This window comes from Phacochoerus africanus, chromosome 6 (genome assembly GCF_016906955.1).
Source record: "Phacochoerus africanus isolate WHEZ1 chromosome 6, ROS_Pafr_v1, whole genome shotgun sequence".
Taxonomy (NCBI): domain Eukaryota; kingdom Metazoa; phylum Chordata; class Mammalia; order Artiodactyla; family Suidae; genus Phacochoerus; species Phacochoerus africanus.
In genome coordinates, this window is record NC_062549.1 from 69,072,160 (window position 1) to 69,097,308 (window position 25,149).

General features: G+C 39.0%; 1 protein-coding gene across 3 annotated transcripts in view; it reads left to right on the plus strand.

Annotated features, from left to right (window-relative positions):
* Positions 1–25,149, plus strand: part of PDE7A (phosphodiesterase 7A) — a 117,693-nt gene that overhangs the window by 51,434 nt on the left and 41,110 nt on the right. Inside the window, exons 1-3 of one of the 3 annotated variants that reach the window (XM_047783839.1) lie at positions 8,976–9,520; positions 15,789–15,849; positions 19,535–19,618. In XM_047783839.1, the coding sequence (XP_047639795.1) occupies positions 9,461–9,520; positions 15,789–15,849; positions 19,535–19,618 (205 nt within the window). In that variant the 5' untranslated portion in view covers positions 8,976–9,460. Of the gene's footprint in view, positions 1–8,975; positions 9,521–15,788; positions 15,850–19,534; positions 19,619–25,149 lie in introns of those variants that run through there. The other 2 variants (XM_047783838.1, XM_047783840.1) reach the window with 2 other exon arrangements.

The window sequence follows — 25,149 nt, forward strand, 5'->3', positions numbered from 1 at the left end:
CGGAACCCATTTACAAATCAAGTTGCATTCACAGGTACTGGGGGTTATGACCTTGACAGATCTTTCCAGGAAAACACAGTTCAGTCTTGTATATCTCTCCATCCATTGTATATCTCTCCATTGATTTAGGCCTTTAATTTCTCCTAAAAATATTTTATACAGTTCTCACACTGTTTTCACAGTTTGTGAACACCATATATACCCTTTTGTTTGAACAAAGATACATCGTAATAAAAATGTTATAATTTCAATGTACAGGTCTTGTTCATATACTATTAAATTTGTCTCTGAGGAGTTCCCTTTGTGGCTCAGGGGGGTAATTAGCCTGACTAGTATCCATGAGAACTTGGGTTAGATCCCCGACCTTGCTCAGTGTTGCCATGAGCTATGGTGTAGGTCGCAGATGCAGCTTGGATCCCGAGTTGCTGTGGCTGTGGTATAGGCTGGTAGCTACACCTCCAGTTGGACCCCTAGCTTGGGAACTTCCATATTCAGTGGATGCAGCCCTAAAAAGACAAAAAACAAAACAAAACTTGTCTCTGAGTATTTCCTGTTTGTGGATGCTATTGGAAATAGTATTTTTAAAAAAAATTTTATTGGGGTATAGTTGATTTACAGTGTTGCGTTGAAAATAGTGTTTTTAAATATTTTAATTTTAATTGTTTTTCATTGATACGTAGAAATAAAATTGACTTTTTTGTGTACCAAATTTGTGTCCTATGATGTTGCTATATTTTATTTTTCCAATAGTTCTTTTGTAGAGTCTTTAGGATTTTCTATAAGGATAATTATATTGTCTGCAAATAAAAGACAGTTTTTATTCTTTCTTTCGGATTTGTATGCCCTAAGTTTCTTTTTCTTGCCCTAATGCATTGGGTCTTACTGTAAATACCATGTTGAAGTTGTACAGCAGGCATCCTTTTTCTTTTTCGGTTTTGGCTGACCTACGGCATATGGAAGTTCCTGGGCCAGGGATTGAACCTGATCCATAGCAGTGACAATGTCAGATCCTAACATCCTGCACCACAAGGGAACACCTTTGTCATAGTTGTTGTTTTTCATGATCTTAGGGCAAAAACATTTAGTTTTGTTTGTAAGTATGATGATGATGATGGCTGTAGATTTTTTCATAGATGTCTCTTATCAGATGAGGAAGTTTCCATCTATTTCTAGTTTAGTATGAAAAGTTTAACACAAATGAGTATTGAATTTTGTTAAATGCTTTTTCTTTATCAATTGAAATGATTATATGATTTTTTAAATTCTACTAATATGTCAAATTATACTTATTGCTTTTTTGAACAATAAACCAATTTTGGATTCCTGGGATAATCTCCACTTAGTGATAATGTATTTCCTTTTTGTATATTGTTGGATTTGATTTACCAATATCTTCTCATAGATCTTTGGATCTATGTGTTTCTCATTATGTCTTTGATTTATGATTTCCTTTTGTAATGTCTTTGCCTGGTTTTGGTATAATTTCATTTTTAGCAATTTTATTGTGATGTAGTTTGGTGTGTTTCTCCTATTTGGGGTTCATTGAGCTTCTTTGACATCTGGATTAATAGTTGTCATTTAATTTAGAAAATATTTAGATAATTTCCATTGATTTCTTCTGTAGTGTTTAGAGTGCCATTAGGCTCAACTATGAATTTTTATTTTAGATGTATTTTTCAGCTATAGGTGATCCTTTTTTTTTTTTAAGTTTCAATTCTTTTTTCATGGTGTACATGTTTTCCTTTAAATCTTACTAATTTCATCATCTTGTTCATTTCTGGGTGTGTTTTTAATGGCTCCCCCATGCCCTAGTTTGAGGTCACATTTTTTTGTTTATTCTAATTTTTTCATTTGTTGTCTTTAAAGGAGTGTTAAGTTTTGATCTGGCAGGCAGTTTAGTTACTTGTGGATCTGCCTGATCCTTTTAGACATATTGTAAGTGTTGTTAGTGTGGGTCCAGAGCAGTGCTGTCCAGTAGAACTTTCTGCCTTGATAGACTGCTTTTGCCCTTCTCTTATCCTGTGACGTTCCCGAGGTCTCTGTGGAATGGCTGAGGTACTCTGTGAGTGCTCATCACCCACATGTTTCCCAACTCTCCTGTAGTTGTTCTTTTCCTGGTGGTTGTTATTTTCCCAGCCTCATGGAATCTCGTCCTACACATGCTTATCTTAGTATCCAGCCAAAGACTCAAGAGGACCCACTTTCAGACCTTTGGAGCCCATTATCTTCATGGCTCTTCTTCTCTGGTACTCAGCAAAGTCCAAGGGCTATAACTTACCTGAACTCCAGTTTCTGTGTCCTCAACTTTGTGAGACTGCTTGCTCTGTCAGGTTACTCTGCCCTGCTTCAGGGTTTGGTAACTGCCTTCAAGAAACCTGGGCAGTTATAGGGCTTACCTACTTTGTTTGTTTCTTTCCCCCCTACTCTCAGGGATCAAAGTCATGTACTCCCTGTACAGGACTAACATGTGAAAGCAGTGCTTCATATGGAAAGCCTAGTGTCTTAGTTGTTCATGATGGGACTGCTGGTCTACTACCAGTTACCCTATTATCTGTTGACCTCTGTTTTGAGTTTTAGTCGGCTGTGATTTTGCTTTTGCTTATGTACTGCCTTTTCTCTGATTAGAGCTCTTTTCCCTGCTTCTTGCAAAGCAAACCTTTGTGCATCATTTAAGGGTCAGATTATATGCCATTCTTCCCCAGTGGTCTCCCTAGATACTACTAAATCCTGAGTTAGTTGTCACATTTGATACTCATAGCATGTTATATTTGCTTGTAGCTGTAGCTGTTTGTTATTGGGACTGTCTGTAACCCCCACAAAAATCTGAGCTGTGTGAGGGAAGGCAAGGACTGTGTCTACTTGCACTGTTTTCCCTGTATCTGCATCTCTCTTTTGCAGTACTGTATGTGGAGATGAAATAGTACTGCTCACTGGGCCTCAATTACACTTCAGAAATTTTTTGTGCTTTTATTCTGATTGGTTTGGAGAGGGGAGGATTATTGACAGTTGCCATCCTTTTTCAGAAGTCTCCCTTTTTAAATTTGACCAATCTCTCTAGAGATTAGTATTTTTCTTTTTCTTTCTTTCTTTTCTTTTTTTTTTTTTTGTCTTTTTGCCTTTTCTTGAGCTGCTCCCGTGGCGGCATATGGAGGTTCCCAGGCTAGGGGTCTAATCGGAGCTGTTGCCGCCGGCCTACACCAGAGCCATAGCAACACCAGATCCAAGCCGTGTCTGTGACCTACACCACAGTTCACAGCAACCCTGGATCCTTAACCCACTGAGCGAGGCCAGGGATTGAATCCACAACCTCATGGTTCCTAGTCAGATTCATTAACCACTGAACCATGATGGGAACTCCAGTATTTTTCTTCTTTAGTATCTCTGCTATATAATATTTTCTGTGTATTTACCCACAAATAGTGGTCTGCTCATTTATTGTTTTTAGAGGTGAAGTTTTTTTCCTTACCTATTAATTGTTCTCATTTAAAAATTATCTTATCTTTTGGAGTTCCTGTTGTGGCTCAGCAGAGGCGAATCTGACTAATTCCATGAGTATGCAGATTCAATCCCTGGCCTTGTTCAGTGGGTTTATGCCCCGGCATTGCCATGAGCTGTGGTGTAGGTCGCAGACGAGGCTCTGATCCAGCATTGCTATGGCTGTGGTGTAGGCTGGCAGCTGTAACTCTGATTCGACCCATAGCCTGGGAACCTCCATGTGCCATGGGTGAGGCCCTAAAAAGACCAAAAAAAAAAAAAATTAAATTATCTTTTGAATAACCAGTAAGGACCTGCTGTAAAGCACAGGGAACTATACTCAATATCTTGTAATAACCTATGTGGGAGAGAATGTAAAAGAAGTATGTGTGTATTTGTATGTGGTGTGTGTATGTATATATATATGTATGTAACTGAATCAGTTTACTGTACACCTGAGACTAACATGATGTTATAAATCAACTATATTTCAATAAATTTTGTTAAAAATTATCTTTTGAAATAAATGCCAGTAACCACTAACTGTTGTTATTGTTCTAGTAGCTTTGAAGAAATGGGTATGGCTAGGTCTGTGGGGTGTGGTAAGGGAATGCATTTCCCATTGAAGAACCTTTAATAACAGTAGTTTTATTAGCCAGGCTTCTTTGACTATTAATCGAGTCTTTTATAGTATTGTGAAATCTTAGAGTTGTCAGAGACCTCGAAGGTTATTTGTTCTAGCCTGCCCCACAACCTGGTTGATAAAGGCTAGTATGAAGCAGCAACTTTCGGTTTCCATGGTTCTGACTGTGGAAAGTTCTTAGAAAGTAATACTGAGTCAAATTCTATTTTCCACAAACTTCTGCCCATTAGTCCTACTTCCACCTTCTATGATTTCATAGAATTCACATTCTAAAGAATAATTTCTTATTCATTAGAGTAAGCGAAGGAGTTTACTTAGTTTACTATAAGCTAAGTTTACGTAAAGCTAAACTCCTTAGCTTATTTTATCTTAGAACAGATTAGCACCCTGTTTTTATTCCTTGGCCTAAAGCATCTCAGTTCATAAAACTATTCCTTATATATTATCCTTATCTGCATTAAAACTATTATGTATGTATATGCATCCTCAAGTATAGTATTCAAAACTAAATTTGGTCTGATGATTGTGGCCTGTAATGAGAATAGTGGAGCAGCCTTGGTTTGGATACTTCTCTGACTTTCACTGCTTCCTAAGATTGCCTTTACTTTTTTTTTTTTTGTCTTTTGTCTTTTGTCTTTCTAGGGCTGCCCCTGCAGCATATGGAGGTTCCCAGGCTAAGGGTGGAATCAGAGCTGTAGCCACCGGCCTACACCACAGCCACAGCAACCCAGGATCCGAGCCTCGTCTGCGAGGCTACACCACAGTTCACAGCAATGCCTGATCCTTAACCCACTGAGCAAGGCCAGGAATTGAACCTGCGTCTTCATGGATGGTAGTCAGGTTCGTTAACCACTGAGCCATGACAGGAACTCCAGATTGGCTTTACCTAATTGTCTCTCATTAACTTAGAGTTTAAACATTCTGGCTTTTTTTTGTTGTTTTTTTGAAAACTTTTAAATCCCATTTCCATTGTTTGTATATGCATGCATTTACTTATATGAAAATGCATAGTTTATTCTCCTTGAGTTATTGGTGATTAAGCATGGAGTTTTGCACTTTGTGGTTTATGTGCAGACTGTGTATACATTACTCTGATCTGCAGCCCAGTAAATAAGCTGTAGAACAAGACAGCGTCACCTGTGGAGTTCTGTTCACTACCTCTAGGATTCTTCCAAGATTTTAACATCCAGTACTTAGTCTCTGGTTATGTTTGTTCACTCAGCCAGCAGTGCTATGGGGCTCACATTGCTCACTTTTGTTCTTAAGGATGCCTGCAGAGACTCTATGTGCACCTACTGAAGCTAAGGTGTTCCCGTGTCTATGACATTCTCCTGGTCTTATATACTAGCAGCCTGTGTCCAGACTCTATAGTTGTGGGATCTACACTGCTGGGTTTGTCTGTCTGAGTGTCTGTCTGTCTTTCTGGAAATCGTGACCATTTCTGCTTTTGCATAATTTTTATGGTTCAGTAAGCAAATCTCTTAAGGTACTTTAATCATAGATGTTGTTTTCTAGACCAGAAGACTTGAATGTTTGTAAACTGTCAGAATGTTTTAATTCCTTCCTTCATACTAGGACTAATCGCATGTTTGTTGCCATTCGATACTGAGATACTTTTCTGATATAACAGAAAACTTAATTCAGTTGCTCTAAATCAGTATGACACAAAGGCCGTAATTAACTGATAAGTCTTATGTTACCATAGTTATAAAATAATTTTTGTTACTTATCAAAGCTTAATTTTTTGTCAGTTTCCTATCTTGAAATTCATAGCATTTGAAAAATAATAAGCTCCAATATGTGGGTTTTAATAAAAGGAATAAAAAATCCCACCCTGATTTATTATTTGGTATTAAAATTGGCTGGAATTTAAAAGCACAATTGGAGGGTTTTCACTGTACTATTCACATTTTTCTATTATAAATTTGGTTATAGTTTCCAACAGACACTACAGTTGGATAAAGAACTGGGATAGGCTATTTCTGTCAACAGGATTCCAAAATTATAGACAGTGATGTCAGTGCAGATGAGTTAGCCTAATTTGGTCAAGAGAAGGACATGCCGAGTCTCTATATGGATAGCCAAAGGCTAAGGCCAAGGTTGACAGGTGTCCTGTGAGTGACAGAGAGCCCCAGGGACAAAATTTGCGCACTGAGACATAGTGATCAAAGTTGTACCTTTTCTTTCTATTATTGATCACGCGCCTAAAGCAGTGAGATTTGCTTTTAATACCCTGACTGTTCAGAAATTAGTTTTATAAGCCCCAGAAAGGTAAAGAGTTTTATATTTTTTCTTATAGTTTCACATTCTGTTTTTGAAAGTTTTTTTTATTTTTTATTATTGAGAAGCCTTATAATTAATCAAGATAAATTAGTGGTAAATAGTTCATATCTCAAAATAAAGAAAATTTTTAAAGCCATTAGGTTTGTGCTGTTAAGGGAGGTTAAGTATACCATCTTAGGGGAAAAAAGTGTGTTGCCTGAGGTTTTTATAAGATTGGAATGATGATAATGTGTCATGAGCAATGAAGGAGCTATGCTTTGAGGCCATAAACCCAGTAGCTAGTTCTATTCAAATAGGAAATTTTCTAATCTAGGGGGGCTGTGTCTGGATGATCTCTGTATTTCAGAGTCAGGCATATAGAAATGTAAGAAGAGGATGCTGGGGAACCATTTTCGGGAGCCAGCCTATTCACTGCTGTGAAAAACCAAAAAGCCAAGACCTTAGCCCCACCAGGCCTGAGAAAAGGTTCTCAGGGCACTGGGCAAGCACAACACACGGTCCCCTCGTGGACCATATGATTTTATTTAAGCATAGAGTTGGGGTGGAGCTGGAGCGGTTAGGTCATTATCATTCTCAGGTCTTCATTATTTAATTCGGACTTGGCTAAATTTTATTGAGAGTCTGCTATGAGGGCAGTATTCTTTTACAGATGTTACTTAACTCCTGTGAAGGCAGGAAAGTAAAGCTCATACAGATGGTCACTTGCCCAGGGTTGCTCAGCTCCTGGCAGTACAGCTGGGAAGTAAACCCAGGCTCTTGACTCCACACACAAGAGGGTTTGAGATAGTGGAATATTCTCAACAGAAGTTCATTTAAATGAGAGAATTTTCAGGACTACCCTTCTTACTGTCTTTTTTTTTTCCCCTCTGCGTCTCAGTTCTGAGTCTTTGCTTCTCCTCTTGTTCAGTCCTTCTCTTTTAGATGAAAAGTGCAGATTCTTGACGTCACCATTAACCAAAAAGACATTTATCAAAATATTTAAGTGCTATACCAAAAAATAGAAATTCTGTATTTGCTTCTCAGAACTTAGCTTTTGGAGCAGCTGATTGGCAGGGAACTTGAGTTAAGAGTATTTCTGAGCTAAGCATTGAGGTGGTGGGCTAATTTGGAGTGTGCAGCCCAGGCTGGCCTGGCAGATAATGAAAAATGACCACCAGTGATTCTCCTGAGGATGGGGCGATTGCACGTCGGTGCTCTGTACTATTCCTGGGCATCCTTTGGGGTTGCTGACTGGAACCTTAATGGAACCCAGAGAGTAATCCAAGATCCTGACAGTCTCGTGTCACAGTGAGTTTCAGGACAGACTAAAAAAGTTATCTCCATTTGTGCAAGGATTAGTGTTACAGCTTGTTCAGTAGAAAGAAGATATATATCTATATCTATAAAATGTATAAGGTATAGTGGGAAGTGTAGGGCCATGCGTTAAGTATAGCTTCAATTTAGGAAAGTTTTGATTTGGACCTGTAAATTGAATTTATTCCTCATTTTGACAGGTCTAGAATTAACTTTTAAAAAAAACCTTTGTACTAAGGGTTGTATAATGAAAACAGCATTGGTATCTGAACTCTGTTTTGAAATATTTTAGGACCATCACGTGGGAATGGTCACTTGCAGATGACTTTGTCTCTCCACGAACTCTGCCCATGACATATGTAATTCTGCCACATCCTGAGAATCTCCCAATCCGTCCACTTTTTCTCCTCCCCTCCACCCAGCCCTACCCACTGAGCTGTACTTGACCAGAACCTTCCAAATTGGGATTAGCTTTTAGGATGGAGACAAAACCCCTTCTCAGGGCCTCCCACATCCTACTCTCCAGCCTCCTCTGCTCTCCCCGTATATTCAACTCACTGCGCTTGGTTTTGTCTGCTCTGCGGCCCTTGTGCTTTGCTGTGTCCACGTGGATCATTCTTCCTGTCCTCCTTACATTCTTGCCCCCTCAGTTCAGATCAGGGACATTTCAGGGATTCTGGGAAGAAGCCCCTTGCCTCTTAACCAGGTCAGAACCAGGCTTTGTTGGAGGGGTCTATCTCAGCTCCACTGCATTTGTTACAGTCGCAATTTTGTATTTATTTGCAGACTTTGATTAATGTAGACTAAACTGTAAGCTTCATGAGGGCAGGAGCCATGTCTGTTTTTACTCGAAGATTATACCCCTGGCATCCAGCAAAGGGCCTGGGACGTAGTTGCAGTTTAATGAGTATTTGCTGAATACCTGCGTGAAAGGTTCATGAAAGGGTTTTTCTCTGCCAGCTGCCATGAGAGATGGTGAGGATGGATGGATAGAGGCCCACTTTGCTATCACAGAGCTCACTTACAGCCAAGAGAAGAATGAGACATGTAACCGAAGTGTTATCATAGAAGCCAGAGTGCAATTAGGGCTTGGAAATAATGTACTTTTAACTGCTTGAAAATTCACAGTTATACTGGCCTTTGCCAATAAATCCAAAATGAACGAATTATAATGTTAAATAGCACAGACATTATCTATGAGAGCCCCTAGATAAAGCAATCCTAGTTCTAAAGGAGATAAAAAGTTGAACAAATTCAGTATTAAGAGTTGAAAAGACAGAATAAAAGGCATTCAGTTTTTTTAATGTCAGGACGTTATACCTGTGAAGCTGGTCTATGTGGAAGAAGTGGGGAAGCTTTTAGTACGGCCAAACATTTTGTCAGAGTTGTCCGAAAGCACTCTCCTGGTATTAAGGTTGCGGGTGCACGTGCTTGGGGCCAGCCTGAGACCTCATTGGTCTACTGTTGTGAGATTTGTTAGGTCAGAGCTCAGGAAGGTTTTCCCTTTCCTCTTCCAACATAACTGACTCCGGCCCCAGCCCTGGGCTGTGGTATTAACCACGCACCGGTGGGAAGGCTGGCTGGCAGCGCTTTCTCGGAGGAGTCAGGTGATCCTTGTTTGAAGGCAGCTGCGTGAGGTTCAAGGCAGTCAGTGTCCCCTGTCTTCTGCCTCGGGACAGCTGGTTATTGTCAGATCCTAACAAATCTTCCTTGCTCGTTACTCGCTGGGCAAGGAGGAGATTATGCAGCGGGCTTTTCATTGATCCAATGGGAATTACGTTGATCTGGTGTCTGGCCTTGGTTCTTAGCAAGTGGATTGCCTCTAAGGTAGGCCATCTTTATTTTTAGGATTGTGACATTAATCTTTAGTTTATGTATTGGTAGGAATGAACTTGCTAGTTGAGTTTCTTCTCCTTTTGCTTCAGTTTTTATTTCTTTGATTAAAAGACCTATGCATTTAACCTGTCAGCTGAGAAGCTTAAGATTACTGCCTGTAATCTTCCACCTTGTTGTTCCTTAAGGGCTTTTTATGGCATCATTACTTGGTATTGCAATAGGTTTCCTCAGTATCATTCCCTTGAAGTTTTTATGATTAAAGAAAGTTCAACTTTTAAGATTATGAAATTATTAAACAATTTAGACTTCCAATGTACATATTTTAAACATTCTCTTCTGGAGATAGAGAATTTAATGCAGAAGATAATTAAGAAATTTAAAAGTATGAATATTAACTCAAAATGTATCATCACTATTTGCTAAGCACCAAAGTTAAACTACTTTTTCAAGCAAGTTTTTAATCCTTGGCAATATAATTTTTCATATTAAATAAATATATTGTTTTAAGCATAATCTCTTTCTTGAAGCAGTCCTGTTTTCATAGTAAATGTGCCAGGAAATCTTTTAAAGAAAAATAACATATTCAATTTTTTTAAATCTTGTGTTTTATAAATTAAGAGTTAATTTTGTTGCACTGACACCTTGTTTTTAAAAGATTAGTTTGCCACGTTATTGAATGACGGTCAAGTTAATGTTCATGCACTAGTTGAATTGTGGATGTTTTCAGACTTGTACTAAACCACATTTTTTCCCAAAGAAATTAAGTTTTTAAACAAAAAGAATGCTAATGTCTTAAGTTTGTGTGTGTGTGTATGTGTGTGTCTCTGTTTTTAAAGCATAGGGAAGAAGAATGGTAAGGGTGTGTTCAGTGAGCTGATGCAGTACTCGGACAGGTCCTCAAACGCGAATGTTTTTCTAGCATATGTGAGATGAATGCACTCTGAAAAAGCTCATTTTACCATTTTACCGCGTCAGAGAAAACTGCTTTCAGAACCTGGGGCTTCATCTTTTGTAGGACGCAACCATTGTTGGTAATGTTACCCAGGATATATTTAGTGCTATTGAGTTTAAGCCCTGTGACTACTGGTTTATTAATCTGTAAAGTGGGGCCAGTAGAACCCGGCTCATGGAGGTCTTGTGCAGGTTCCTGGGGTTTGGATGAAAGCACCTGAACATTTTCTGGCACAGAGTAGGAGCACAGCAAGGAGTTAATGCAGTCTTACGTCACCACATAAGAGCAATACATCTGCTTTTGCACAATAGGTTACTTTGGTGGAAAACTTAAACAGGGTAAAAACAGTAGCACTTCAATATCTTTGCTTAGTTTTCATAGCTGTCTTTAAAAGTTATGTATTAACTAATATCAGGAACAACTTTTACGCCTCTTAGCATTTACCTTGTAAGTCGGATCTTTTGTGGAAGAGTGATTCACCCTGATTCAAGGTGACTGTCCTCCCAGAGCACTCAGAACTCTTGTTCCTTTGGAGCCTTACAGTTTAACTTGTTTATGCTGCGGCCATCAGTTTCTGATTAGCTCAGCCTCACCCATGTTTTGACCTATACTAGTTTGCTTTACAAGCTGTTCCCAGGATGGCTAAATTAGAAAAGTCACGAGTAGAAGCGTCTCAGTTATTTCCATTCACTGGTGAGGTGAGGTGGGAATGAAGATGGTAGCTCAGAGTGTTTTATGACTGACAGTGTCACATGGGATTTTGATTAAATTTGTTTTACTATCTTTATTAAAAGTAGAATTTTACTAGTACATGGCTTTTAAAATGATAATCTTTTAAAAAATGTATGTTTACTAGTACATGGCTTTTAAAATGATAATCTTTTAAAAAATGTATGTTAAAATGCTGCAGTCTTGGTGTATAAAGCACTTACAACTATTTTTTAAAATAACATTCTAATGGAAATCACATTTTTATTGTTACAATTCATAATTTGTATTTTTCCAAAATGAGTTACTTCAAATGATTCTGCCTAGGTTGTTCAGTGAGACAATACTTAGTGGTATTCATTGTCATCTTGGTCTGTGAAGAAGTGATATATATGGTCATTGATGGGTTCATGGTTTTGTTTTTTTGTCGATTCTTTAAAAAAATTATCTCATATGCCTTTATTTCATAAGACCTATGTTTAGGATAGAATTTAAGCTAAATATTTGTGGATCAAACTTAACTGAAATTAGTAGAATAACTTGAATATTTTGCACATCCCTGAGTATTTTGTTAATACATATTTAAAGTTCTACTCTTTTGCCAAGTTTTTATGATTAACTAAATTCAGATCCTGCCATTTTAATATCTAAATTAGTGCCTCTATAAATAAGTCTAAAGTGATTACCTTAAAATAAATTTGGTATGTCATGGTTATAAGCTAGATTATGTTCACCACCCAGTTTTTTACTTACACTGTTTTATTTAACAGCTGAATTAGTCTTTCTCAGTCCGAAGTCTTATTTAAAGTGATAAATGAGTTTTTACCTTTCTCATTAGGACTGTTTTAGTGAATACCCTTCCTACATTTAAAAAAAAAAAAGGCAACCTTTGTCCTAAAGAGAACTGTTAGAGATAACAGGTTAAAATTCATTTTAACAAGCTGTTTACCCAAGTTGTTCTTGGGCACTAGCGGGTTAATGGTTATTGACCATGAAAATACGTAATCATATCTGATTTCATGAATAATGATTTGGCTGATAGAAATATTTATTTCTACATATATGCGCTCTCTAGACAACTAGAATTTCCTCTAATATGGTGGTACTAAGCGGAAGCCTGCCCTCTAATAGGCTTAAATATCTTGGGCGGGGACGGGAACAACAGGTGTGAGTGGTGCCTTCTCACATTAAGTGATTGCAGTGGCTGCTCTGGAATAAATAGTGTACCATGAAACCTGGCAGGAGGCTTAGGGTATTATTCTATTGGGGGAAGACACTAATTTTATTAAGCATGATGCTGCTGGGAGTTTATTCTGTATGATTTTAGTCCCTTGAGATTTGAGATCATCCATTTCTTCATAGTAGATTCTTACTCTTAAATTTTAATTTACTTTGTGAAAATGCAAGAACTATACATGCTAAAAGATATTCAGTGAAAAGTCCTCTTCCTACCCCTGTGTCCGTCAGCCTCCCTGGAGGCAACTGATGTTGGAAATTAGAATGTTAATGTTTTTCTCTTAAATGAAAAGCACTGAGGACATAGTAGTAATGTTCTGGGGAGCTGTTTTGCATACCAAATCCAAATGAGGGCTTTAAAGAAGGTAAATGTTCTTTAAATAATAGTAAAAAGCATGGTTTTTTCCTCAAGATTTCTAGGTGTATATTGAGTTTTGAATTTCATGCCAAAATTTGGTGAGGAAAGATCATTAATCTAATATATAAAAATGCCATCTCTTTTAATATTTATTTACTTTTCATTTTTAAAGTTTTATTGAAGTATAGTCGATTTACAATGTGAAAATTTCTGCTGTACAACAAAGTGATTCAGTTACATACACATCCATTCTTTTCCCATATAGATGATCACAAAATATTAGGTGGAGTTCCTTGTGCTACACAGCAGGTCCCCACTGGCCAGTCATTCCATAGACTTCATGTGCACGTGCCAGTCCCAAACCCCTAGTCTGTCTCTCCCCCCCCACCCCCCGCCGCTGCCTGTCCCCTTTGCTAACCATAAATTTGTTTTCAAAGTCTGTGATTCTGTTTCTGCCCTGCAAATAAGTTCATTTTTATCCTGCAAATAAGTTCATTTTTATCCTTTTTTTAGATTCCACATAAGTGTTAAATGTGTATATTTAAATGGGTATTTCTTTTATTAATGAAGTTGAGCATCTTGTGTTTATTAGTTTATTATTCCTTTCCCTAGGAGTTGTACATTTACATCCTATCTGGTTTTCTGCACTATAATTCATCATTTTCTACTTGATTTGTGAGGCACTTCTTTTTTACTTTCATTTTTAGATGTAGCAGGGGGAAATTGGCCCTTTGTCATATATGTTGAACTAATGTTTCTTTGAGCTTTGTCTTTTGCCTGTATTTATGATATATAGTTTGACATACATAATTTAACTTTTATGTAGCCAAATTGTTTTGTTTCTCATGACTTCTGTATTTTATAAAACAGTTAGAAAGGCCTTCCCCATTTAAGGATATTTTTGAGTATTTATTTAAATTTTAAAAAATTTTGGAGTTCTTATTGCAGCTCAGTGGGTTAAGAACCCCACTAGTATCCATGAGGATGCAGGTTCGACCCCTGGCCTTATTCAGTGGGTTAAGGATCCGGTGTTGCCAGTGAGCTGCGGTGTAGGTTGAGGATGTGACTTGGATCTGGTGTTGCTGTGTTTGTGGCATAGACCAGTGGCTGCAGCTCTGATTCAACCCTTAGCCCAGGAATTTCCGTGGGCCTCAGCTGTGGCCCTAAAAAGACCAAAGGAAAAAATTATTGAATTTTTATTATAGTTGATTTACAATGTTGTGTTAGTTTTAGGTGTACAGCAAAGTAGCTGGGTCTTAGCATGATGAGGTGGTGGTAGGACAGGAGGACTGCGGCAGGAAGCTGGTGGAGAGCTTGGTATGTGGGTGTTATTCCGAGCACAGTGCGGGGCATTGGAGGATTTTGAGCAGTAGTTGGGGTGTTGGCTCTTGCTTCTGTGTGAATGGACTAGGGGCCGGGCATGAAGCAGGAAATCCAGCCAGCAGCCCATTGCAGGCATGCAGATGAGAGGTGCTGTCGCCTGAGACAAAACAAAGCAGTGGCGAGAGGAAGGGAGCTGAGAGTCAAGGTGGAGTTGGCAGAACCTGCCGAGAGTGTTTCAGCTTTTACAGAAGTTCTTGTTTGTTGGTTTTAATCATTTATATTTTAAATATTTGCGGTACTTGTTATTTTATATAATGGTCTTATTGAGGGATAACTCATCTACTATACAATTAAAGCATACAATTCAATGGTTTTTGGTATCTTCACAGCGTTGTGCACTCACTCACTACCACGGGTAATTTGAGAACATTTTCATCACTGCAGATAACCTGTACCCCTTCATGTTCACTCCATTTCCCACCAACTTCCCCATCTCCAGCTTTCTGTCTTGATGGCTTTGCCTGTTTGGGATATTTCATATAAATGGAACCGTATGCTCTGTGGTCCTTTGCAACTGTCTTAGTGTCCTGTTCTCAAGGTTCAGTCATGTTGTAGCGTGCATCAGTACTTCATTCCTTTTCATGTCCAAATAACACTGAATAACATACTGTATACCTAGACCACATTTTATTTTCTTTTTTTTTTTCTTTTTTTTTTTTGTCTTTTTGTTGTTGTTGTTGTTATTGTTGTTGTTGCTATTTCTTGGGCTGCTCCCGGGGCATATGGAGGTTCCCAGGCTAGGGGTCGAATCGGAGCTGTAGCCACAGGCCTACGCAGAGCCACAGCAACACGGGATCCGAGCCTCGTCTGCAACCTACACCACAGCTCACGGCAACGCCGGATCGTTAACCCACTGAGCAAGGCCAGGGACCGAACCTGCAACCTCATGGTTCCTAGTCGGATTCGTTAACCACTGCGCCACGACGGGAACTCCCACATTTTATTTTCACATTTGTTAGTTGATGGACATTTTGGGTTGTTTCCATTTGGGGACTGTTCTGAATAAAGTTGCAGTATATTTTTTATATCTGTTTGTTTTTAGGCACAAAAGGTATTTTTAAATCCATTGTCTTTCAGTGGCACCCCATTTTTTGTTTTATAGATCAGTGTCTTCTCAAATTTCTTTGAATACATTAATTACATTCTAAAATTTTTCTTATTTCTTGCCAGCCTCTGGGCCATTTTGGTTTTCCATTGTATTCCATTTATTTCTAGCCAAAGGGTTTCTGCAGATGTCTGATGAGTCTTACTTGCTTATTCATTCATGTTTAAGTGAAAAGAATAGTGAAGTAATTGAACTGTATCTTCATCAATATGGGCTTCCTTGGCAGAAGCTCTCTGCTCAAGTGGGCTCGTCTGACGTCTCTGCCATTAATTTTCCCCCACTGCTTGTTCCTCGCTCTGTATCCAGTTTTACAGTAGAGCTTAATCATACTGTATTGTAATTACTTGCCTTCCTCACAACTAGAGGTTTCAAGAGCAGATGCCATATTTAATTTCATTTTGTATACTCAACTTCTCTTGCACAGTGCGTCACTAAACTAATAAATACATGTTTGTTGAATTGAATTTTCATCACATTTTAAATCATCATACATTAAAATGTGTGTGTTTTTTTCCAGAGGCGTGGAGCTATTTCCTATGACAGCTCTGATCAGACTGCATTGTACATTCGTATGCTAGGTAAGCATTACGTATTTTGTACCAATATCAGCTAATTTTGTTATCATCTACCGTTATTTGAGATTGAGTTGTCTTTTACTAGGTAGCTTTTCATCCCTATTTACAGGAGAAATTTATCTATTACTTTGAAGTTTTAGAGTCTGGAAACCAAAATTAATGTGATGTGAATAGAGAAGAGTCATCTTAAAGTTACAGGTAACTGAGAAATCTCTGGCTTAACAAATGAGACGCTGTCCTTAGCACACAATGTGAAGTTGCATCCTGATTGTTCTTCATAGAAAAAGAGTGATTTGTAGAGTTGCTGAATCCTAAATAGATGTCCACTGTAATATGGACAAAGATGAGGCTGTGAAGTACCTGACCACACAATCCTGGCTGATGTGAAGAATGTTTATCTTCTTCTAGTCTCAATTCTTAAGTTTTCAATGTAGTACTCAAGTCCAGAGGGTAAAATGAATTTTGTGTATATCTGTACGTACGTACACCTTTCTTTCTGTCTCCCTCTCTTTTTGCTAGATTTTTTTTCTTCGTCCATGCACTTCTCAATCTCTTGTACTTAATTCATACTTTATTAAAAATGTACTATTAAGATTCTAATAGGCACCCTTTTTGACTATCTTTTCTTCTACGACTGCTCTCCTCATGTTCAGAATTGCTTGTTCAATTTCTATGATATTGAGTTATCCTTATTCTTCACCAATTTCTGTTTGGTTTTTTTTGGGGGGGGTTGTTTTTTGTTTTTTGGGGGTTTTTTTTGCTTCTTTCACTAACTCCTTTTCATACAAGCCTCTGTGTTCTCCAGTGTCCTGTTTTTGCTCTTCTTCCCCCTTTTTCCTCTTTAATTTACCTCTTTATCTTACCTGCCTCCATTTCATTCTACTCCAGTACATATCTTGCTCTGGGAATAGTCAGCCTTTTCTTCTTTACTGTCTCTCTCTCTCTCTCTCCAAACATGCCAGGATTCTGCTCTCGTTAAAACAGAGCGTTAGACTCATTTTTTTCCCACCCTGTAGAACATCTCCACATGGATGTATATGTATACCTCACATTTAACCTATCCTTTAAACAAGCTTTGTGTTCTCCAAGTCTGTTCATTTCCCATTCTTTTACCATCTCAGAAAATGTAACTCTAGGGAGTTCCCGTCGTGGCGCAGTGGTTAACGAATCCGAGTAGGAACCATGAGGTTGCGGGTTCGATCCCTGGCCTTGCTCAGTGGGTTAACGATCCGGCGTTGCCGTGAGCTGTGGTGTCGGTTGCAGACGCGGCTCGGATCCCGCGTTGCTGAGGCTCTGGCGTAGGCCGGTGGCTACAGCTCCGATTCGACCCCTAGCCTGGGAACCTCCATATGCCCCGGGAACGGCCCAAGAAATAGCAACAACAACAATAACAACAACAACAACAAAAAGACAAAAAAAAATGTAACTCTATCCTTCTGGTTGTCAGGTTGAAAACCTAGTAGTCATTTTTGACTCCTGTTTCTTTTTACTCTGTGTCTCCTTCATCAGCACATCCTTTGGCTGATAATCTTCAAAGTATACCCAGAATTTCACCACCCCCATGTGGTTACCATCTCCATCTAAACCAGTTAATTCGTTTTTTGTTGTTAACTGTAGCTCCATTGTTGTACATTAGTTCTCAGAACTTGGAGGACTGAAACTTTGTACCCTTGACCAGCATCTCCCCATATCCCGCTCCCTTCAAGTCACACCTATTGCACCCCCTCCTTAGCTGGTCTCTCAATGTCCACCTACGTGTCTATACTTGATTCTAGCCTATGCAGCCAGAGTGAACCTTTTCAGACATAAGTCAAACCAGTCTCACTGCTCTGTTCTGAATCTTCCAGTAATTTTCTCTCTTAGAGTAACAGCCAAAGCTATTATAATGACCCAGGGAGGTCCAGTGTGATCTGGCCCTTCTACTTCTCTGACCTCACATCACTGAACTCACTCCAGCCATGCTGGCCTCTTTGCCTGACCTTGAACACACCAGGCACGCTCCCATCTCAGGTATTCACACTTGCTCTTCCTTATGTCTGGAAACCCCTTCCTCCAGAGAGCCATGTGGGTCCCCTCTTCGCTGCCTTGGGTCCCTGCTCACCTGCCTCCCGCCCACACTCACGAATCACTTCTCTCCTGCCCCTCCCTCCCCACCCTCCTACCTTGCTTTGGGTTTCTCCAGGTTACTTATTACCATCTTCCCTAGAATGAAATTATTTGTTTGTGTTACTGTTTGTCTCCACAAAAGGATGAATTTCATGAAGACATGGACTTTACCTCTTTTGCTCACTGCTGTGTTTCCTGACATGTAGTGAGTGCTCAGTAAGCATGTGCTAGAGAGTGAAGGAGTCACCACATGAGAGAGTGATGGTCACTGTGGGATGGACTCATGGGGGGTGACACGCACCTTAACATGAGGAGTTAGCAGGAGAGTCTTCTGGGCAAGCAGCACTCAAGAGCATGGGGGCTGAGACAGAAGACCTAAAGGTTATGAGCTTGGAGGCTGTGGAAGTGTAGAGGGAGAGGTGCTGTCTTTGCAGCCCACACAGCTAGGTTTAAATCCTGACTCACCTTTACACTAGCTTTGTGGCATAGGCTTGCCCCTTAATTTCTAAAACTCAGAGTTTCTGCATCTGTAAAATGGGGGTGAAGATTCCTCTCTCTCAGAATTGGTTAGAGAATTAAATAAAATAATGTCTGTAAGGCACAAAAAGAGTGCCTGGTTTAAAAAGAGTGACTGAGTAGTTATGTTGCTGTAGCGGGCAAGTAGATCCGAAAGTTACATGATACACATAGAAACAGTGCTGAGCTTTTAAACACCAAAGCTTAAGACCCAGCTTTGGAGTTCCCCTCGTGGCGCAGTGGTTAACGAATCCGACTAGGAACCATGAGGTTGCGGGTTCGGTCCCTGCCCTTGCTCAGTGGGTTAACGATCCGGCGTTGCCGTGAGCTGTGGTGTAGGTCACAGACGCGGCTTGGATCCCTCGTTGCTGTGGCTCTGGCAGAGGCTGGTGGCTACAAGCTCCAATTCGGCCCCTGGCCTGGGAACCTCCATATGTCGTGGGAGCAGCCCTAGAAAAGGCAAAAAGACAAAAAAAAAAAAGACCCAGCTAAAGACCTTGAGGATAGATAGCCACCGTCAATAAGAAAGGAGAAGACTGATCAGATTAAACATTTCGGGCAAAATCTTTCACATTTTAATTTTCTGTATGTTTAAACAATTGTAAGCTGCTTGAGAATAGGTACTCTGTTTTCTATTTCTTTATATCCCTTATAGCCTAGATTATGTGCTAGGCACAGAGTAGACACTTAATAAATATTTGCTTCTCACTGTGGCTTTTTAAAGTTTCGTGCTGAGGATTTTTTTTTTTTTTAACTCCTTGTGAGTAATAAGATATGAGGTTGGATTATCACATACTTCAGTCATCTCTCAGAAGGTGACTTTAAAATAGAGATTATAATTATTGTAGAGGTAGGTTACTAAAGAAACCTCCTCATTTAGCCTTACAATTCAGTACTGAAAATTTGTAAACCTCTAGGAATAAATCGGCTTGTAACTACTTACCCCTTTCTGTTGTGAGCAGGCCGTTACTTATGAGTGCAGTACCACATAGACCTTTGTTGCACGTGGGAACGTCTTCCCCAGTGGCAGCGTCTAAGCTTACGTTTTGTTCCTGATTCTGCCCAGGAGATGTACGCGTAAGGAGTCGAGCAGGATTTGAATCAGAAAGAAGAGGTTCTCATCCGTATATTGATTTTCGTATTTTTCATGGTAAGTGTTGGCAGACCAAATGTTTCTCTCAGACTTTCCGTGGACTTCAAATCGTCATAAAGTTACATAATTTTCCAAGGGAAAAAGAACACACAAAAAAACCATGTTGTGTTTAGAATGTTTTAAAAGCACTGGGTCATAATAGGTGACACTTTATTTCTAAATAATGCTCTTAAATCTCTAGAGGCAAGTAGAATTAGAAAGCCTCAAAATATGAAAGCCGATACAGTTTTTCTTCTTTTTGATTTAAATGTGAATTACTTTGTTACATTTTTGACAACTCCTGGTGTTTTTACTTCCTCCATAGCTTTGCCTTTTCCAGAATGTCACATTGCTAGAACCATATAGTATACAGCCTTTTCAGATGAGCTCCTTTCACTGAGTAATAAGCATTAAGTTTCCTCCATGTCTTTTTATGGCTTGATAGCTCATTTATTTTTAGCACTGAATAATATTCCATTGTCTGGATGTACCATGGTTTATCTGTTTACCTACTGAAGGACATCTTGGTTGCTTCCAAGTTATGGCAGTTATGAATAAAGCTGCTACAAATATCCATGTGCGGGTTTTCGTGTGGACTTAAGTTTCAGCTCCTTTGGGTAAATGTCAAGGAGTGCGATTACTGGATCATATGGTAAAATTGTATATCGTTTTGTAAGAAACTGCCAAACTGTCTTCCAAAGTGGCTGTGTCATTTTGCGTTCTTACTGGCAGTGAGAATTCCCATTACTCCACATCCACCCAATTGACATTGGGTGTTGTCAGTGTTTTGGATTTTAGCCATTCTTACAGGTGCATAGTGATTCTCACTGTTTTAATTTGCAGCCCCTGTGGAACACCTTTTCAAATATTTATTTGCTAGCTAGCTAGCTGTCTGTCTTCTTTAGGAGGATATCCATTAGGATTCTTGGCTCCTTTTTTAATTTAATTGTTTGTTTTCTTGAGAAATTTGAAGAGTTCTTTGTATATCTTGGATTTACATTTCTTCATCAGATTTGTCTATTTCAAACATTTTCTAGTATTCTATGGCTTGTCTTCTCATTCTCTTGACATTGTCTTTTACAGAGCAGAAATTTTTAATTTTTTTTTTTTTTGCTATTTCTTTGGGCCACTCCCGCGGCATATGGAGGTTCCCAGGCTAGGGGTCGAATCGGAGCTGTAGCCACTGGCCTACGCCAGAGCCACAGCAACGCAGGATCCGAGCCGTGTCTGCAACCTTCACCACAGCTCACGGCAACGCCGGATCGTTAACCCACTGAGCAAGGGCAGGGACCAAACCCGCAACCTCATGGTTCCTAGTCGGATTCGTTAACCACTGCACCACGACGGGAACTCCCAGAAATTTTTAATTTTGATGAGGTCTGTCAGTTGTTCAAGTTTTATGTCTTCCTTCCCAACCTGTATGCTTTATTTCATTTCTTGTTATACTGCATTAGCTAGGACATCCAGTATGGTGTTGAAAAGGAGGGGTGAGAGGAGACATTCCTGCCTTGTACTTAATCTTAGTGGGAAAGTTTTAAGTTTCTCGCTACTAAGTATGTTAGCTGTAGGGTTTTTTGCTTTATTTGTATTTTTTTGCTTTTTTAGGGCCGCACCTGTGGCATATGGAAGATCCCAGACTAGGGGTCCAATTGGAGCTACAGCTGCCGGCCTGCACCACAGCCACAGAAACAGGATCTGAGCCACATCTGCGACCTACACTACAACTCACAGCAACACCAGATCGCTGACCCACTGAGCAAGGCTAGGGATTGAATCTGCATCCTCGTGAATACTAGTCAGATTGATTTCTGCTGCCCCACAATAGGAACTCCCAGCTGTAGGGTTTTTGTAGGTATTCTTTATCAAGTTGAGGAAGTTTCTTGTCTATATTCCTAGTTTACTGAGAGTTTTTATCATGAAAGGTGTTGGAATTTTGTTGAATGCTTTTCCTACATCTGTTGATATGATGATATGATTTTTTTTCTTTTTCAGTCTGTTGATAGGATTCCATTAATTCATTTTTGAATGCTGAACCAGCCTCACATACCTAGGATAAATCCCACTCAGTCATAGTGTATAATGCTTTTTATACTTTTTTGGATTTCGGTTTGTTAGATTTTGTTGAGAATTTATGTGCATGAGAGATAATTGGCCTGTAGTTTTTTGGTTGGTTGGTTGGTTGGTTGGTATTTTTATGTCTGATTAGAGTGAGTTAGGAAGTATTCTCTCTGCTTCTGTCCTTTGAAAGAGATTATAGAAAATTAGTATAATTTCTTCCTTAAGTAGTTCGCCTGTGAGCCCACCTAGGCCTGCTGTTTTCTGCTTTGGATGGTTACTAATTATTGATTCAACTTCTTGAATAGATACAGACCTTTTCAGCTTGTCTGTTTCTACCTGTGTGAGTTTGGCAGACATTTACTGTGGGATCAACCTGGTCATGCTCCTGGAGGTAGATGTCATAAAATTCTTGCCCCTCACCCCATGACTGGATTTCCCTGGTGCTTTTAACTCTCAGAGTTATCTATGCTGACCCTCCAGAAATTCATCAGTTATAGTTCCGGTTTCTCTACGCTGGCACTGGTCTCTGCTCCAGGAAGTTGCCTCTGTTTGCCCATCCCTTTCTCTAGTCTTGGGGCAGTGGTTTGCCCTATGTCCTCACCTCTCCAACGGCTCCTGGAAGAGATGTTTATTTTTCAGCCTGTTTAGCTTTTTACATGTTGTTAGGACAGAATGGCAACTTCTGCACCCCTTATATGCAAATCCCAAGCCGGAAGTCCTATAATGTTATTTTTAAGTGAAATGATAGGTAAATATTTAAAATTTCTGTTTTAATTTCTATCATGGAAAATATCAGTAGCTATATTTCTATCATGGAAAATATCAGTAGCTATAACTCACATAAATAAAGCTCTTTGGGGCAGTTAATAATTTTAAGAATGTAAAGGAGTTCTGAGATCAACATGTTGGAGAAAGTTTGCCGAGAGTTCTCTCTTTAAAAGAATGAGGTCCAGATTTTACAGGCAAATTATTCAGGATATTTAAAAGACTGATAATTAGTTTCACAGCTCTTTAAATTCTTTGAGATTACAAAAACAGGAATCATTCAGAGTTATTTTTATAGAGCAAACAGAACTTCCAAGAGGCAAGTATAATGCTATAAGTATAAATGTCTATTAAAAAAAATCTTGGATATTCCATGTTCCTAGATTGGGAAAATCAATATTGTAAAAATGGCAATACTACCCAAAGCAATCTACAGATTCAATGCAATCCCTATCAAATTACCCATGACATTTTTCACAGAACTAGAACAAACAATCCAAACATTTATATGGAACAACAAAAGACCCAGAATCACCAAAGCAATCCTGAGAAACAAAAACCAAGCAGGAGGCATAACTCTCCCAGACTTCAAGAAATACTACAAAGCCACAGTCATCAAAACAGTGTGGTACTGGTATCAAAACAGACAGACCAATGGAACAGAATAGAGAACCCAGAAATAAACCCTGACACCTATGGTCAATTAATCTTTGACAAGGGAGGCAAGAACATCAAATGGGAAAAAGAAAGTCTATTCAGCAAGCATTGCTGGGAAACCTGGACAGCTGCATGCAAAGCAATGAAATTAGAACACACCCTCACTCCATGCACAAAAATAAACTCAAAATGGTTGAAAGACTTAGATATACGACAAGACACCATCAAACTCCTAGAAGAAAACATAGGCAAAACACTCTCTGACATCAACCTCATGAATATTTTCTCAGGTCAGTCTCCCAAAGCAATAGAAATTAGAGCAAAAATAAACCCATGGGACCTCATCAAACTCAAAAGCTTTTGCACAGCAAAGGAAACCCAAAAGAAAACAAAAAGACAACTTACAGAATGGGAGAAAATAGTTTCAAATGATGCAACGGACAAGGGCTTAATCTCTAGAATATATAAACAACTTATACAACCCAACAGCAAAAAAGCCAACCACCCAATGGAAAAATGGGCAAAAGACCTGAATAGACATTTCTCCAAGGAAGATATACAGATGACCAGCAAACACATGAAAAAATGCTCAACATCGCTGATTATAAGAGAAATGCAAATCAAAACTACCATGAGATACCACCTCACACCCATCAGAATGGCCATCATTAAAAAATCCACAAATAACAAGTGCTGGAGGAGTTGTGGAGAAAAGGGAACCCTCCTGCACTGTTGGTGGGAATGTAAACTGGTACAGCTGCTATGGAGAACAGTTTGGAGATACCTTAGAAATCTATACATAGACCTTCCATATGACCCCACAATCCCACTCTTGGGCATCTATCTGGACAAAACTCTACTTAAAAGAGACACGTGCACCCGCATGTTCATTGCAGCACTATTCACAATAGCCAAGACATGGAAACAACCCAAATGTCCATCGACAGATGATTGGATTCGGAAGAGGTGGTATATATACACAATGGAATACTACTCAGCCATAAAAAAGAATGACATAATGCCATTTGCAGCAACATGGATGGAGCTAGAGACTCTCATACTGAGTGAAATGAGCCAGAAAGACAAAGACAAACACCATATGATATCACTTATAACTGGAATCTAATATCCAGCACAAATGAACATCTCCTCAGAAAAGAAAATCATGGACTTGGAGAAGAGACTTGTGGCTGCCTGATGGGAGGGGGAGGGAGTGGGAGGGATCGGGAGCTTGGGCTTATCAGACACAACTTAGAATAGATATACAAGGAGATCCTGCTGAATAGCATTGAGAACTTTGTCTAGATACTCATGTTGCAACAGAACAAAGAGTGGTGGAAAAAAATGTAATTGTAATGTATACATGTAAGGATAACCTGACCCCCTTGCTGTACAGTAGGAAAATTAAAAAATTAAAAAAAAAAATCTTGGAAAAATGTTAGCAAAAAGAATCCCAACAGCATGAAAGAGTAATACTCCAGGCTTAGTGGGTTTGTGTAGGGAAGGAAGCAAGGACGATTCAATATATAGTTTTTTTTGTTAGAATATACATTAGACATTGGTAACATTAGTTGCCTCCAGGAGGGGAACTGGCTGGCTTGAGAACATGAAAAAGAAACTTTTTGTTGTAGACTCTTGAATTTTGATTCATATGAATGTATTACTCATTGAAAAAGTTTAAATAAAATTATTTATACATATTGTTGTATACAAAGATTGGCTCTGAGTACGGCTGTCAAAATGGTTAAGTCTGAATACTGACATAAAGACAAGTGCAGTTGTATTTGGAGGATACCCCTTGTCTTTTATTGAATTTAGTGAAATAGAAGATCCGAAAATTATAATTGCTATAAAATGTTGGAAATCTTAAATGAGACATAATGGGGCTTTTGGTGGGAGAGGGAAGTTGGAAATGATCAAATTGTTGGACGTAATTTCCAAAGGAATTAATATAGGATGTTTACCTTCTAAATCATGAAACCAGGAGCAAATAATATAAAATCCAAAGGACAAAATGAGAAAAGTACGACCAAAGATATCGATGATGACTATTCCTTCTAAGAGATGAA